This window comes from Formica exsecta, unplaced genomic scaffold (genome assembly GCF_003651465.1).
Source record: "Formica exsecta isolate Colony F162 unplaced genomic scaffold, ASM365146v1 scaffold393, whole genome shotgun sequence".
NCBI lineage: Eukaryota > Metazoa > Arthropoda > Insecta > Hymenoptera > Formicidae > Formica > Formica exsecta.
Window position 1 is genome coordinate 635407 of NW_021851167.1, and position 18776 is coordinate 654182.

General features: G+C 35.4%; 1 protein-coding gene across 1 annotated transcript in view; it reads left to right on the forward strand.

Moving 5' to 3' along the window:
* Positions 1-18776, forward strand: part of LOC115239688 (netrin-1-like) — a 172499-nt gene that overhangs the window by 121932 nt on the left and 31791 nt on the right. Inside the window, exons 3-4 of the mRNA XM_029814346.1 lie at positions 10311-10460; positions 11535-11630. Coding sequence (XP_029670206.1) covers positions 10311-10460; positions 11535-11630 — 246 coding nt within the window. The remainder of the gene's footprint in view (positions 1-10310; positions 10461-11534; positions 11631-18776) is intronic.

Consider the following 18776-nt stretch of genomic DNA (forward strand, 5'->3'; position numbering starts at 1 on the left):
AATGCCGAAAGTAAACTTTCCAACGTCATTGACCTTGGCTCAGTCTGAACGTCGCGAGTTAAAAACACTCGTAACTGGATTTCAAGATGCGAGAGACTATCCAAGACTGTACATCCATGTACAATCGTTCACGCATCGATCGATCGACGCAACGATAACATGGTATCAAGAAGAGATGAACGACAACCGCTCAAGGTCTTCGAGATGGTCTTCGTGAAAGCGGAGTGTCTGCCGCGATAAGAAGAATCCTCTCCAAAAGAGGAACGCGAGACGAGACCGTTCACGCTGCCATCGACGGATTTAATCTAAAGGAGATTATCGCTAACCGACGAGCTATCGCGCCGCTCTTACGCGATTTAAGCTCGTAATGTAAAGCCGAGCTTCTCGCAACTTATCGACTAAATCGCCCAGACGGATATCTCGAAGACGAGAAGCTGCATAAATCTGCGTTAGTAAACGTACCATCTGAGAACATTGCGAATAGAATGATGGAAAGAATAATCTTACAGAAAATCTTTATCAACTTTCACTTAAATTCATGATAAAGGTTTGTAAAAAAAATTGAAACTCTCATATTAGATACTTTAAAGATCGAAAAACGAAAACGTATCTTTTTTCTATTTATTATTTTTTATTATTTATTATATATATTTTCCCCCTTTTATTTTTTCCTAATTTAATTTTCACGATGTTATACGTAATTCTAAAATTTTGTAATTAACATATTAATCCATCCTATTTAAATCGGAATTAGAATTTTATTCGAGATTTTTTTAGACTAGTCTTTTCATATTATCATTAAATGTAGCGAAGCCATGTTATTAACGTTATCGTATTACGAAGAAAAATAAAAGAAAAGATGTTTAAACGTGCGCTGCGCCTTGGACGAAAGAATCCCGGCATGAAAAACGAAGGTGCCACAGAAGTAAATCCATAGCCTTGATAGTGGAAGCACGACCAGACCATTTGCACTTCCGCGAAACGGATTAATCTTAAAGGCGCTGTCGAAGAGACCGGTTCACGCTTCCACGACATCAATGGTGTCAATGGGGGAGGACCCTGAGCCGAGCCGGAAACGCAAGACGTTACGATAGATGACGCGAAAGAGTGGTATTATTGCAATTGATGATTTCTTGAAGTGTTATATGATATAACGTCATATTTCTATTTCATTTATTGTTACCATAAGACCACGCTTTTTTTATCGTATTTTTACAGATTTATTGGATGCTGCAAGTTTTAATATTATCTCTTTTACATAAATATTATTAAACATTATTTAAAATTATAATTATGATTGTAGATTATATTTATTTTAATCCTGCAATAATAAAAATATTAATAATTATTGGATATCTTTTCAAATAAATTTTCAAAAAATATCCATCTTATAATGAGAAAAAAATCCTTAATTTATAAACACAATCGATTATTTCAAAAATATTAATTTATTTTTTTAAATTTATATTGCTTTTTAAAAGACAATTTCTATATAAATAATTTTTTATCTTAGCTCACGTTTTACTGTAAAATGATCACCTTGAATGAATATATGCTAATTTACGCCAATGATATATGCTAACTTCTCGGTGCCAGATCTCACTTACTAATCGCGAAGACAGATCAAGTATAATTTCATATACGAGCATCGACGTGTCAACGAAAATTTCACTGGTTAAAATAACATCACTATTAAATTTGCGGACAGAATCGAGATAACCCTTCTAACACAGTATTTCCCGGAACGTCGGTATGCTAATCGCGAGAAGAGGGAACGACGAACCAAGGAGCGGAATGACTTGAAGAGCTGGCGAGCGTGCTCACGTCTCTCTGAGAAGCATCATTTTAGCGAATGGTTACATACCTGTGATCCGACCAATTCTATCTCGCTGGAGAGCAGCGAGAAAATTACATAGCAAAAAGCAGAAATGAAGGAAAATACGGGAAGCTTTTCGACGCAAAACGTGCGAATACATAATAAAGTTGTTGCGTTATCTCTCGAAAAAATTAAAAATGTTTAATGTCGGTTAACATCAAATGAAGGTATCATTCAAGATAATTAATTTTGAAGTAATTTTTAAAGCTTTTTTTATTTATTTTGAATTATTATTTCAGGGAGAAAAGCTACTATAGCCACTAGCACTAACTCATTCTTTTAATGAGATTTCACTGATTTGCAATATTATACTTATTGTTAAAATTGAGATCATCAGTGACTAATTCACAGCTTTTCAATGATAATATAGCGATTTCATTTAAGAGAATAAATATATATAATTAGAAAATTATAATATTTAATAAATATTTTCAAATGTTAATTATTATACAAAAACTATATTATGTAATGTGTGTGGGCGCAGTCCATCATCCGGTCATAAAAAAGCAAACTTTCAGAATGTAACACGCATATTAAACATGAGATCTTAAATTCATACATAAAAAGATATTAATAGACGACAGGAAGTAGCATGAGACCAATGTTGACGCATAATAGGTACAATGGTAAGCGTCGACCGTATCAGACGGCCATTACCGTATGCGCTATTACCGTACAATTCGTTATAACAAATAGAACCATTAGAGATCGCGAGCCGCGATTTCTTCGTTGCAGAACGGCCGCACGAGACCGAGACCGAGCTGTTAAAGTTAATAGTTTCCAAAATCGGCCTCGCGCGTTGTCGTGTGAGTAAAATGTAAAATGGCCGTGATTTACGAGCTACACGTATTTTCTTCTACCACACGCGTGGGTGTCTCTCTCGGAGTCATGTTTATATTAGCTGGCAATAAGTGACACGCCGTTATGCTTGCTCATTTTGCACGCGTAAACATTGAGTTACGGTGCTTCCGCGCGCCGATCGTTCCCGACTTCGGGAAAATGTATCTGAATACCAACCTGGCTACTATGTGCGCGAAAAACGTGAATCGTTGGTGTCCCGAATAGATTCGCTGCACCAATCACAAACGAAATTAAAATCATGATATCGTTTTAAATTTCTCGTTATTGCCATGTCATAGCTCAATTTTCGATATTTGAACAAATTATCGGAAATTCCGTTGTGAATAGTATTTAGAATAAGTACTATTGAAATTAGTTTTGTACGTAATTTGATGTTGAGGCAATTAAAGATGTTAAAATGATTTCTTAAAGAAAAAACTCTATAATAAAATAATAATTATTATATTATATATAATATAACAATTATATATAATTATTATATTATATATAATATAACCATTTACTATATAGATACTTGACAATAATATAAACCGTTACTCGCAATAAAATGTGTTGACAATAGCCAAGCCAAGGATCTTATGGCGGCGTAATAATTAACGAGAAAACGGTTCAAGTTGACAAGCTATCCTGAATAGACTGTTCCTAATCCTGGATTAAGTTTCGCGTGAAAATGGCGCAACCCGCTCTCGGATTCTGTACCGTCAACGCGATAATCCGACAATTCCTGTTTTCGATTTGCCTGGTAATCGAATAGCACCACTAAAATAGCGACGCTATTTAAAGATAAAGAAGACTTATTGTACGCGAACATCATAGTTGTTTTCCTCTCTCTTCGCTTAATGGCTTTTACCATGGAAACGAGCGCGCCTTTTCCAGCTTAGATCCTACCAATGAGCGAAAGATAGGAGACAAAAGAACTGGCTTCTTAGCGTTTTAATCTGAAAAAGTATGCCAAGAGAGATGGCGGCTATGATACAGACAACATTTGCGTACCAGTGAAGGGTCGCCGAGAGGAATCGTAGTCGTTTACAGTTGATGCATTTAATACCAGGTCTACATGTTACACAAAATATCCCAGAAGACGAATATATTTTCTTATCATTTTTCTTTTTCTTTTTTTATAATTCTAATTTTTTATCAATATAATTTGACGAGTTGATTTATTGTAAAAAAAAAGTAAATTTTACTAAATATTTCTCTTGCAAAAATGACGAGAAAGGCACTTTGTCAAATGTTTTCTGAGTATCTTAAGCGATAATTAAAAAAAAAAAATTCGTCTATTTCTTTTCTTGCAGAATATTAAACAGTATTATGTTTTTCTTTATATATTTTTTTCGTTGTTATATATATTAGTTATAAATAAAAACAGTAGCAACTTCCAGTTTGCGTGCAAGAGGCATTTTGTTGCGTAACAAGATAATGTCTTACTAAAAAAATTGACTACAAAATTGATAGTTTCATTTAACGAGTCTTTAAACGTATTTAATCGTCAAATTTTCAAGTAATCTTCATCATTATTGCATATTTATTTCTTGGAAATTATAAAGATTGTTCAAAATTCTTCTGTAATACGGAAATCGCGAATGTTGAGTGTGTTTATTTCTTATCATTATAACTTACTGAAAAATGATCGTAATAAGTGTTGGGTATTTTGATACACATATGTATAATTATGTAATTAAAATTTTCAACTACAAAATTTCACTCTTAGCTCTAAATTCTTTATCTTAAAAATGTTTACTCCATTACTGAAAGAGATTTACAAAAAGTTCTAGAGTTCTATATTAAGTCATATCTTTTTTTCTCATTTTGAAATAACGATAAAAGCGAAAAGAGCTAATTTTCCTCGATAGGTTGCTTTTTTAGCACGCTGCATAATAGCGTTGTAATAACAGTGATCCGATCGATTTCAATGATATCCGAGAATCCTAACTCGAATAATTCCACGCGGCGTTGTGACACGCGATTGTGACTTTCGTCTCCGGCATCCGACGTTCTCTCTTTCTCTCTTTCTTTCAAGCTAGCGAGAGGAATTGCATAACGAATTTATGGATAACGAAAGGGTCGGTAACGAGGGAACAAACGACTCCTTGTCCGTGGAGACAAGTCGCGCCGGTACGAAACAACCGTTACGGCGATTTAGGTGTCGAAAGTCGAACGTCGTTTCCCCGACGACGGTCAGAGACAGCGGCAATTCATATCGGCCGGCGGCGGTCGTCGCAACACAAGAAATCCTTGAACCACGCGCCGCCGTGAGTCTGCCTCTAATCACTGTTTATGACGTTTCTAAATGCTGCGTGACCAATAAGACGTGTGTCGTGACCTCTCACGCGACACACGTCCGTGGAATTGCAATCTGCACCGTCGATCGAACTGGTCTCGCGCACGTTCGCGCTTGATTTAAGACATTCGTCGCGCAATCCGAGTTAAATGCTGCTAAATGATCCTGGTAGATAACGAGTAGATCAGTCTCGATTAAATCGTAAGAACTCTTTAAAATTTTTACAACGCGCGACACGTATGCTCTTTTATATATAAATTTATGTAGGAAGTTTGGAGCGTTATAAGCAAGGCCATAAACAAGTTCGAAAATATCTCAGTCCTCGATTAGTTTAAACGAATAATAATCTATACCATAAAGTGTGCGTAGACTTCAATTGATTAATTCAATAAATTAATTACATATGATCATTTGATATATATATTCGGAAAAATATATAAAGAGAGAGAGAGAGAGGGAGAGAGTTTATTATCTTTTATTTCTGTCAGTATATTGAGTTTATTTCTATCTGATTACAATAAAATAATATACGACATCGTATTGATATCAGCTATAAATATGCATTATTGATACGTCCAATTTATCCCAACATTAATCAGGTAAATATACGCACACCAATAGCAATACAATTTTTATCAGACGATTGTATTTTCATTACCCGCGTCGTGGATCTAAGCTTAGCAAACTGATTCGTTCGAGAACGAACGAGCAACGATCTCGACGATTCATATCAATGTGCGAGCCGGCGACAGTGTTGACGATTAAGAATTATGTGAATCGTGTCCCCCGTTAATATTCGGGCACCGCCCCATGGAGCAGATGGTAATTTATGCCGGGAACGGAAATTTATAAGCGAGACGTCGCCTCGCGCACGATACAATTAGCTCTCGACGGGGGAGGGTGGCGAAACAGGATAAAGTAAGAATCGACTTTGTTCCATAGTTACTCATCAGGTCCGAAGAATACAAAGACGATTGTTTCGTTTAACTGATACGCATTAATCAGCAAATTTTGGCGGAACATAATTTAGGATTCCTCAATCGCGCGCGCGAGAGAATTATAATTCTATTTGATAAATTAATCAAATTTTTTAAATTAAGAAATATAGGTATTTTAGTCTTGTCGTTTATCGACTATCAAAATAAAATCGACATGTAATGCTGGAAGAGATTTGTATCATTTCAATTAAATTATTATTTTATTAGAGGAAAGCTTTAAGTTATTCCTCTCTACAGATGTTCTAACATTTTTTTAACTTTGATCAAATATTTACTTTTTAATCGTTATACATCGTTAAATGGCGAGATTTATTTTTGCGCGCGTTGCTTCTAATTTCAGTGCGACATAAGTTTTTCATAGCCCTGTATTATCAATGCAGCGCAATTTACGAGAGGCATACCCGCGATACACATGGTACAACTGATTACACGCGGCTATCATAAATCAGTCGAGTTATTATTTTACGATGAACGCAATTTTGTTGCGATCATTGGTAGTAAATTGTTACGGGCGACGCGCGAGCCTCGAGAGACGGAATGTTAATGTTTGCATAATTATGATAACTTGCGCCGTGATTCTATGTTGTTTTTCATCCTGTGAGTTATTTACGTTTTATGATGATTGACGCATAAAAAACACATACGGAGATTGAGAAGCTGTCATTACTGCAGTATCCATGCAACACCTGTTACCGTCAAAGAGAAATAGTAAATCAATTTTATTTATTACTTCCCCTATGTTCTGCAATTTTCTGGATATTATCTACTATGCCTAAAATATAATAACTAACACTTTCAGCGGTCTCCAGTTTTCGATAAGTGTTTAATATAAATTAAAAGAGAAATTTACAGTTCTCATTTATCAAAAAAGCGTATATTCGAAGAAAGAAACGTACGAGATAAATGTTGTTTATTCATGTAACTGCGCGAAGTGTATGTAACTTGATGTAAACAAAAAACATGTAGTCGTGCGAGTATTTATTATTCTCTTCTCTTCATTTCCAATCTTTCTCATCAACGAGTTCTCAAGGGAGATTTAAGCTTTCTCTGAGGCATACCTTGATGGCGATTCATTCGTCGAGGCGCGCCTGATTGATTTCATAAATCTCTCGGAATGACCTACGAGGACCCCCTCCGTAAGGCAGTCGCGCGAGGGACCCTTTAATGCCTCGCGTACGCGTCTCTTACGCAAGATTAGGCTGCATAAAATTAGGATAAGGCTGGAATGCATTCATCTCGATACTAAGCCTCCCTTTATTGTATACGATATATAACACATTATGTGTGCAGGGTGTTCCACTTCGATCAAATTAAATTTTCAATATATGACAGATTCTTTGACAATTTTGTTTCCGCTACAGAAAATTTTAACGCATTATTTTATACAATTTTTTAACATTGCAACATTTTTAAATAAAAAAATCTCGCATTACATGTAAAAAAATTCTATGAAATCAATCTATATAAAAAATAGAACAATTTATAAAAAAGATAGAAAGATGAGATTTTTTTATTATTTGCGTCTCTAAAATTTAGTTCATGAAATATCTTTTATTTTCAACTATTTATATATTTATAATATCCAATCCATTTATTATAGTTCTTTAACATTTTTATTATTTGTAAAATTTATTTAAAATTAATTTAAAAAATCTGTTACTTAAATCTAATCTGACAAAAATGGAACATACTTTGAGTGTCATCCATAAAGGAGCACCAAAGGACAAACAAGAGAGAAGGCTCAAGGAAGTATCTGGCAACAGCGGAGCAAGCATGAGGTGTGCAATTTATAATTTTCGTTAATTTATTATTCATTATTTATAAAATTAATTGTTTGCTTATTTTTACGGTAAACTCTCTTTATATCAGAATATACTTATACATATACCACATATATTAATACGTAAAAAAATGTAAATTTGCAATATAATGCAGTAGTTCAATTTTCTGCTTGATCTATTCTAAAAATTGCTTAAGAGATATATACAGAAAGAATATCCCCAAATTCGCGAAACGAAATATTGTCACCTGTCAGCGTGCATAGCTTAATCACGCACTACGCGAGGTATTATTTCTACAAATTTAACGGAAGTCAGGCTGGAAGGAAGTCGATCTGGATACGAGCTTCGTCGCTATGTAGTCGAATGGAATGTGCGTGCTATATTAATTTAACAGACAGAGCAGACGGTGAGCGAGCGGGATGGAGATTAATTTTATATATTTAATTTTAATAATTATATATTTGGCTTATTTTTTGCGTTTCTCGATACTTTATTACCTGATATAATATATAAATTTACCATTTAAATGAGGTATCTCCCCGATAAAATACTTTTAAATATAAGTTGAATAATATACTTCGACGATTCGATCTTAGATGCTTAAACGTGATTTCGTAAAACTTAGTCTTTAAATTTCTATAATTAATTACGACTAAAAATCCCGCTTATTTTTTTTATTTGCTAATAATTACCCCTGTTTACGACGCATTAGTATACTCTTCGCGTTTTAACCATGGGAATAAATCGCTTTTATCCCGCTTAAGATCTTTCGTTTGAGATGCGCATAACCAATAGCCAAGTCCCTTTTATAAGCGCCATGTAAATTCGATCCGCGCTTTATCTTAATTTCAGGTAGCGAATCGTCACGTCTGTTCGACTATCTCCATCATTTTCCGGGTCACTTACCTCGTTGTCGTTTCTTAATAGAACGAGCGTATCTCAAAGGATAGCGGTATAGCATAACAAGATATGTAGTTGACAGTAAATTCGAACTAGACGCTAATGCAGGCGAGTTAACGAGAATGAATCTGACACAGTCAACTTGATTAAAGCTCTCTTTCTCCCCGACTTTCCGACACTTTGACGTAAAATTTTCATCGATAATTAGTCATTCTACTGAGTCACCTTATATAACATGTCACTATACGTTCTTTCCAATTATATAACAAAAGCTAAGACGAAGGGTAAATAATATATTACAAGAGAATAATGAATGTATACAAAAAAATAATATATAATAAAATAAAAAAATAGAATTAAAGAAGAAATATAGTTTTTTTAATACGCTCATCCTCAATTTTCTCAATAATGTATATTAATAAACACGACGCGCGATTTTCATAGTAACCGCGTGAACGAATCTTTTTCTCGGGACATCAATGCACCTTGATAGACACGCTCGCGATATTAAATTAGATATGAAAATCGAATAAAGTTTGCAAAGTACAAACTTTACATTGAAATTCATTAATATTGATGCACATAAAATATGTAGAATCTAAATAGTTTGGGAAGAAGTGTTGAATATTGCCAATGCATTATATAATTACTGTCTCGAAGTTTTAACGAGAAAACTTAATCTTCTAATTTAGTGTTGTCCCTGACAAGGACACTGCCTGAAAGACATTGTAATATCTTTCGATCTTATGTAGAAAAATGGTTTCTTTCTGCGCTTAAAACTGGTTCCATTTGCATGCAAATTGGTTTCTTATATCACTGATTACAGCTTTGGGATAAAAATGTAAAATTTGAAATAGCAGATCCAATGTAGCTGACTGAAATATAAAAAATTGTTCATATATATTATAATATGTATAATGTAATTGATTTTATAAAATTAGAACTGTTTTGAAATTATTTACCCGAATATCATGATTGCCGCGAAAACCGATCATATGTCTCGTGATCATATGTATCACATGACGTATCGTGACGAAAATCAGAATAAACAGGTTTTCACTCGGCAATACATGTAATATTGTTCTAATGATATAGATAAGATATTGATTTTTAATTTATAAAAACACATTGACGTCTCGCATTTGCGATAGATCGAGGAATTTTTTCAGGCGAGAAATTGACACATGTAAAGCGAAAGAGATTCTCGTAATTGACGTTTCTCGCGAATTCTTCTCTCATTGCATTGAATGCATGCGTTTCTACCCACACTCATGCTCCAGATGCAGGGCATAGATTACGACGTTCCCTGCATTTCTAACATGAGTGAAGTATCGACGCGCCAAGAGAAATATCGCGATTGAGTTCGCATCTGGAGATAGATTCGCGGACTGCGATACTAATTATTAAACATTGCAATCGCTGTAAAATCAATAATTTCTGTATAATCAATTTTTTCCAACAATCTTTAGTATAGAAAATAAAAAAATATATATAATATTTTTATTTTTATATATAATTGAAAATATAACAAGAGAATTTTCACCTCAATTTTCTCAATAATGTATATTAATAAATTAACACTCGGCGTTAACTAGCTCTTTATCTTGTTATAGCATGTGACTGCCACCCGATCGGAGCTTCTGGAAAGACCTGTAACCAGAGCAGCGGCCAGTGTCCTTGTAAAGACGGTGTAACCGGTATTACTTGCAACAGATGCGCCAGGGGCTACCAGCAGAGCAGATCGCATATTGCGCCTTGCATCAGTAAGTACACGCCTACGCGCGCATTCAACATGCTTGATACCCGGGTTTCATTGCCGCATTTATCTTTTATTTCGATTTCGTTTCCGCCGGCGCTCGCTGCCCCCCCTCGGGCCACAGGCTCGTTTTATGCGAGTTGCCAAGAACGTCGGTGCAACGAGAAAGATGATACTTAGAAATAGAGAATACAAGAAATTCTGTATCTCGCGGCAAGAGATGGGGATATGCGATAAATTTAGATGAATTTTGAGAAAGTATTTAAAGAGAATATCGCAGGCGGAAGCAGATTTCTTGCGGTTACTACTTCTCCGAATTTTGAATTTTCTTACAATTTTTTATAATACGAAAAAATAAAATGAATCAAAAATAAAATGAAAAAAAGCATTACAGATTTCTCTGTCAATTTGACATATCTTGTTATTATCGATATATTCGCGTACACGCCGTAACACTAAAACGTGCAAAAGGTTGCTTGATCAGAAAGAGAACACAAAAAGTCGATTTCACGATTGATCCTTTCGGCTTGCTACCAGGGTGGCGAGAAGAAATCGACTGAAAAAAGACACTAGACCTGTTCGACCACACCCGTGCTGCCCTCGAGAATGATCGATCGATCGATCGCGAGGAACACGCGACGATCTCTTCGTGCTTGTCCAATTAGGCGAAATTTGCAAAAACGTGTATACGAAAGCACCGAACCGTGGCCCATCCTCCGTTTCCATCGTGGCGGGCTGTTTTGTAGTTTCAATCCGAGTTTTAATCAGAAATGAGGGTTTCACGAAAGATTGCATCGTTGCCATCCTCTGAATGTATTGCGATTTTGCAAATTTTTTATCACATGTAAAAAAGAACTGATATGACAAAAAGTATTAAAACTAAATTTAATTAATTTTAATACTTTTTACGCATTAATTTTACGTATTCGAGACAATCAAAGGATCAAAAATAGATATTTTTTTGTACAATTTCTCTGCACAAGAAATAATTGTCAATTTTATTAATAAAAATATTTGCAAAATTAATTCAGCCTTTTATCCAGACTTTCGCATATCTCTCATTTATCTCGTATTCTTACAGAGATACCCAGGGTCGTGCAGACGCAGGGCACGGCCGGAGAGGAGAGTGGCGAGCACGAGGACGACGACGACGAACGTGGATACGATGGACGAACCGGTAAGTAAGTGCAAAGTAAATTCAAAGGTGCGCATACACTGAACAAATGAACAACGAAGCGAGCAGCGAATCTTCAGACGTTCGTAATCGTGTTCATTGTTTACTTCGTTTCCGTTCGCTTATTGACATTCGCATTTGACCAGATTAAGCTAGATTAGATGTTCGTTGTATATCGTCTGCGAGTTTAATTAAATCTGATTGCCTAAGTGGGGCACATATCATCATATTTTGCATCTTAAATATTAATTATATTTAACTAGATTGCATATGTAAAATTGTAAGAAAAAAATTCTTTCACAGATGCGCGTTTTCCAAAATACTTTTTCTTATTATTTTTTATAAAATATGATTTCTGAGTAATAGAGATAATTGTTTTTCAAAAAGCGATACTAAAGTATGTCAAAAATTTTAACGTCTACTACACGCGTATCTTCCAAATTTTAATCGCAATATTTGTTCATTGTTTATTCGCTCAATATATGTATATACACTTTTAACACACGATAATATCGCTTGCTTGCGCTAACTATCCTTCAGCCGAACTACTTAACATTCCGAGCATTGCACTACGACGCCGCGTCGAAGTCTCCGGTGGTGACACACTGGACGACGTAAAAATGGCGAGTGGTAAGGTAAGGAGATAGGATGAATTGATGAGGGAAAGGAGAGAGGAGAGAAACAACATCTCGAGCTACGAGAGACAAGTAATGTTAGCATAGGTCGGTATTCTGATGTCACGTATTCCGCACTAAATGTCCCCGTCCGATTCTGAGTTACATTTGTCTTGTACGAAGATTCAATATGAACGCGAGACGAGAGTTAAACAGCTGCATACACTTAGTTCTTATAAGTGTGAGATGAGTACTAACGTGTAATAATTCCAAGTAATTTCACAATATCGCAAGGCCTTTTTTACATGGAGATAGCATTATCGAAATATCGAAGAAAATATATATTATATCGAGATAATAGATTATCTCATATCATAAAGGAAAAAGCGGTATATCGAGAAATATATATATTTATATAATAATAATTAATAATTTTGAAATTAGTTTGCACAAATTTTTCAAGATAAATACGAAGAAAAGAAGTTTATCTTGTGTGATATCTATCTGCACGTAATCGAGCTCATTTATATAATCCGCGAGAAACTTTTCATTTTTCTCAGCACCTTATAATTCATAAATTATTAAAGTTTCAATTATAATGATATGTGCACTGAAAAAAAAGAATTGTCAACTTGACTAAAACCGTTCAACTAATTACCATTTTTTTAATTGAGATATTTATATATTTAAGTCAAATATACGTCATGTTAGATTTAATATGTCTTATTTGACTTAAATATATAAATATTTCAATTAAAAAAATGGTAATTAGTTGAACGGATTTAGTCAAATTAACAATTTTTTTTTTTCAGTGTGTGCTCGCTTTTCGCTAATTCTAGAACATTTTGTATATTCGAAACTTTCGCGAGCTAACTAGTTTACATATCGAGGCGGAATTATCACGGCCGAGTACGACTGTGCTCGCTCGCGTTTTTCGCTATCGCGACGGTCGCGTTCGTGCTTCTTTACGAGATGCATAGAGAAATTTCGCCGCCTACGCGGCGCGCATAATTCGCGCGCGTAGATTACATAGCGACCACCACCTACTCTGTTCGCGTCGGAGTGAGATATTGACGCGCGGGAAGGAGAGTAGTATCGTAATCGAATTTACACCTGGTGAGTGTCGCGCCGAGCGGCGCTGTCGCCGTAAATTCTTGCGGGGAAACTGCCGTGGGTACGGCCTGCGTAAATTATCCGTTGTAATAGGCCTCCTGGAAATACTCCTCTCGCAGCCTATCGTCCTCTTCCACCCGCGAAATCGCGATTCCGGCCTCCTCACTTCGATAACGCTGCGAATCGACGCAAATTTTGCATATCGAATGTCTCAAGGATAGATAATGGACGCCGCGTTAAGATAACGATGAAAAAACTTGAACGTTAATTTTTGACATCAGAAATTATTTTTTTACTAATGCATTTTTTGAACTATTTTATTCTTCAAATTAATTTCAAATACGCGAAGATATTTTTATTTGCATGGAAAAAAAATAAGAAAGATATCGCGGAGTTTCGAATTAAATTATTGCTGAGAAGAAATAAAACTTGACTTCATCGAGTATTCTCGAGGGTTAAGAGAACATGTGATACGTCTGTGATATGTCGTGTAACGAGCTCATTTCAGATTAAATCTTCGTTGGTTGGCGGAGTGTCAAAAATACCGAACCGCTGACAATTGATTTACGCACATATAGTTTTAGATCGCAAAGGAACAGGCGATCAAGATTAAGTCAATCTTAATTTTCGAAATTTTATTAGAACGAAGTCACACACATGCTTGAAATTTTCATGCTCGCTCATCGCGTGCAGGTTTCAGACTTCATTACCGGTTTTACTCTCACGGGCATCTTCCCTCGTTACTTCGCACGACGGTAAAGCGAAGCGGACTTACCTCTTTATTTTTCAATTTCCGCCACTTTAACTTCGCAATTCTGACGCAGTTGATCTACAGCGAGTCTGTATTGCGATATAACGACTTTGCATTATGTTATCGTACTCGACGAGTCAGCGATGAATATAAATAAAAAAAAAAAAAGATGAGGGGATATCGGAAAACATCAGAACTTGTCCGTAAAGCTCTCACTTGATATCCGAGAAAACAGCATTGCAATGATTATACATTATGTATATGTACGGTCGTATATTCAAGTGCACTTTAAAGCACAGTACAAGCCGACAAACATCATCAACGAATATTATTCAAAGGGAATTCGCGTATATTTTGATTGCGAATAACTTGGGATGCATCTCAAGCACGGTCGATCGACGATATTTCATGTTTACATTTCGGAGAACAGCCAATTCCAAATATGAATATCGTTACGTGAAGATATTACGCGAATATATTATCTTTATGGATATTTACACTTGTTAGAGTGAATCACAAATTCATTAAATTTCAAGATAAATAGACAATAATTTTCTGAAATAAAGATAGAGAATATGCTCTATTTCCGAGAAGTGAAAGGCTACATTGTACTTTTTGCAAAACAGTCGGAGAAAAGCTTATATAAATGAAGAAAAAAAAAATCGAAATAACCGGCTTAAACCGTAAGTGTGTTATAGGCTTAACGTGTCTACGTATTATTACAATGTAAGGCGAGCCTCTCGCATCGTCGAGAGGATCCACTTGACGCGATCCGCCCACGTGGCGCAAAATCGTTGCGAACCGGGGCGCGACGGTCGGTTTCTCGGATATATGTCGGCTCGGAACTCGTTACCGGGACTCGATCTCTCGCGCGCGCGGATCTTCCGCCGCCGCGAGGATGTATCCGCGACTCTCTCATGTCCGCCCTCGCCGTTATTCATAAGCAGCGCGGTAATTACGACGAACTGTGGTAGCCCTCGGCTACCTTACCCCCGTGTTCCTCGCCCGGGAAACGTTCCTCCACCCACCCACCCTCCCTCCCGGATGTCCCGCGTGTATCATATCGCGTATGTAACGTAAGCGCGCATATCCGGCGTATGCATTCCGCGTCACGGATCGCATCTATATGTTAATGCAACCGGGCGCGGGCCGTAATTCTCGCGTCGCACCCACGCGTGCATCGCGCGCCTCGGGAGTCTCGCGAAAAGCGTGCGAGTCGCGGCTTCTATTCCGTACGAGACCCATAGACGAGAGGCGACTACGAGACTGATACGAATAACAAGTTGTTCAGCTGTCCGTTGTACAGACGACCAAAGATTTTAGATAATTTTGAAATTAGTTTGCACAAATTTTTCAAGATAAATACGAAGAAAAGAAGTTTATCTTGTGTGATATCTATCTGCACGTAATCGAGAGAATTATTATGAATAATTATTGACTCGCGAGCTTATTATACTCTCTCTTTAAACTATCTTCTATTAATAATACTCTTCAAATATGTAATATCCGTTTTCGATGCGTTTACGTTTGTATCATTTTCACGATATTATGGGTTAAATATTTCCAAGAAAATGTAGGGAGAAATTAAAAAATAAATAGAGACTTAATAAAATATTTTTACAATATTTTATCCTCTCTAGACTATAAAGTATCAAGAAAAAAATTTTATTTATAAAGAAATTTTACTACGAAGATAAATGACCAATAATTGTATAATTAAACGAATAATAAATTAACAAAATTATAAATTGCTAACCTCATGGTTGTCCCGCCGTTGTCCGACATCTCCGGACCTCCTCTTCTTCTCTTGTTTATCCTTTGCTGCTCCTTCATGGCATTCACTCGCGAAAACACACTTAATTACGATAACGTGCGCGCTAATCATTAAAATATGATAATGGCGCGGCACTTTGTAAAATTCTCCCGACATTAATCGTACACGACGTGCACGTATTTTATATTGCGACGAAAAAACGCGAAAATCACATTACACGGAGTTACGATATGCTCAACATTGAAAATACGTGCCGCCAAATTCACGCTATGTTATCTTTAACGTACGCATATATATTATGGAATGATATACGCATATATTTTACACACGCTTAATTAAAAGGCGATAATCGCAGGAATTGATTAATTGCGCAGATGGATAATTGTTAATTGTAATAACTATAAAGTACAATTGCGTTTGATATTTCTTAGTATTTATCGCGATCGTACTTTTTTGAGTATCAACAATACGGGTCTATTTATATACCGCCGAATTCTTGTGACGTATCGTATTATTTATGTATGCGCGATTACTTTGTTGTCTTAATCAACGTAAGTCATCTTCGATAAACCATGCAGAAATATATTACTTTTGATATAAAAAAACTTGAGATATATATAATTGTGTTAATATCTTTTTAAATAATTAATAATCTTTTTAAATATAGATAATTACATAATAATTAGATGTGAATATAATGACACTATTGTTTATGTTGTTTGTAAATATTTTTGTTGTCGCACAACTAGATTTTTCGGAAATTTTCAAAGTATAATGAATTACGTAAGACGTTTTACAATAAAATTTTGTCTTTTGAAATTTTATTCTAATTTATTTTTTAATTAAAATTAATTTTTGGCATTTTTTGGTATCTTGGAATAAAATCCGAATGTAAACAGCAACACACAGACAGATGTATAAATTAAATTTTCTCAGGATAATTAAAATAGCTAAACATATACATGTATAAAAACATGTATAAAAAGAAACATTTGAATTACAGAAAACATTTAATTATAACGAAAGCTCCTTTCTGTTTGTTATGTATATTTACGTTCTCGCAGAGAGAGAGAGAGAGATGGAGGGCTAGTTTGTTTCGTTTGATTTATTATTTCAAATGCAGAAATCGATGTATCTTTATTCAATCGAGTTTTAAACGAGCCAACAACTCGCGTAACTTGTTGATGCAAATCACGAACGCGGGATAGGTATAAAAGAGTGATTATCTTGATAAATTATTCAATCGAAATTACCATAAAAACGTGCGTGGAAAGGTTTACTCTACTTCTACGGAACAGACAGGTGCGAGATGTCATTTCACGCGGTGCTTTGATCATCGGCCTGATAAATTCAGGACTTAATTATTTGGCTCGCAATGTCAATCGGCGTTATACGCGGCTTCGATTTTAATTCGTCGAAGTATTCCTGTGCAACTATAAATAGCTGGCCAGTGCAAAAATCGCTGCCACGACAAGAAGACGACGCGATGCAAATCGCAAATCGATGATGATATCGAAGGAGCGATTATGCTAATAAATTATTCAGCCGGAATTATCATAAATACGTTCATACATATTTCACCATTTGCAAAAGCGGCTATCAACGAATAACTTTCCACAAAATGTGATCGATAAACGACAAGCTTGCTGTTAATCATATTCTTGGACATACTGCAACGTTATTCGAACCCGTTAAACTTTTTGCTCGATATAATTTTATCATCGTAAAACGATGTAAGTTATGTTCATGCTAATTAACATAATAAAATTAGAAAAACAATATTATACTATGACAAATTATTTGCCAGGAACATATAAAAAATGAATGAGCATAAAATCTTTGCTTGCCAAAATTCAAGTTTTAACGTAATCATTATGCTGGTGGAATTATATTATAACACTTATAGAAAAGTATGAAACAAATTATTCTAATTAAAGAAGGTAACGAAATATTGTGTACGATATGATGTTGCGTTAAATATTAAAAATATAGAAATATTACGAATTAATATTAATTTACCACGGTATTGTTCTTCGTTATTTATTCGCGAAGTATAGAGTAAGGCTCTTCATCGAAGAAGTTTCATTCGATCTGCCTCAATCGGGAACGCACCGAAGAAAAGTCGATCACATCTCGAACTGTATTTTATCATCTGCCTGAATCGAGGGTCCTTTCCTTCGCCCCGACATTTATGATCCGCCATTGAGCACTCGACTGGCATTCATGGGAACAAAGGAAGGTACGCGGGTAAAAGCGGAGCCGAAAAATCTCGTTTCACTGTCGATGCGAAGAGCCTTCTCCCGTGTGCGCGATTCCACCCTTAACAGAAGCCATGCTCGCGATGCATTTGAGTGGCCCCAGAGTTTTCTTTCTCCGCTTGTGACGTTATATTAAGCAGAATCGGATCCGCAATCCTGAGAAGCCGAAAGCAGTAAGTCCAGTATGAGAAATTGTTGCAACAAAAAAACACACTTTAGAAATTACAAAATTAAATAAGTTAAATTGATGACGTAAATCTTGACACGTTGTTCGTAATATAGTTCTTATTATGATAGAGAATCATTGTACTTTTATAATTTCTTACATTAAAAGCTGTTTAAATGAAGATCAAGATATGTGTCATTTTTTACATACAATTTTCAATTTAATCAAACTTTCTCATTCGTATTTATTTAATCGATTTTAAAATTCCTTCACATAAAAATCCGAAATTGATTCTTTGGATTTACATTCTTCTGCTTCTCGAGTACAGATCTTTGGACCTCGAAGCAAATGTCAGGGATGGAATTTCATGACACGTGTCCTAATTTGGTAATATTGGGTATTATACATTGGCGGATCTAAGGGGGAGATCTGGTCTGTTATTAAATTAACCTTCGTCAAGACCTGTTATTAAA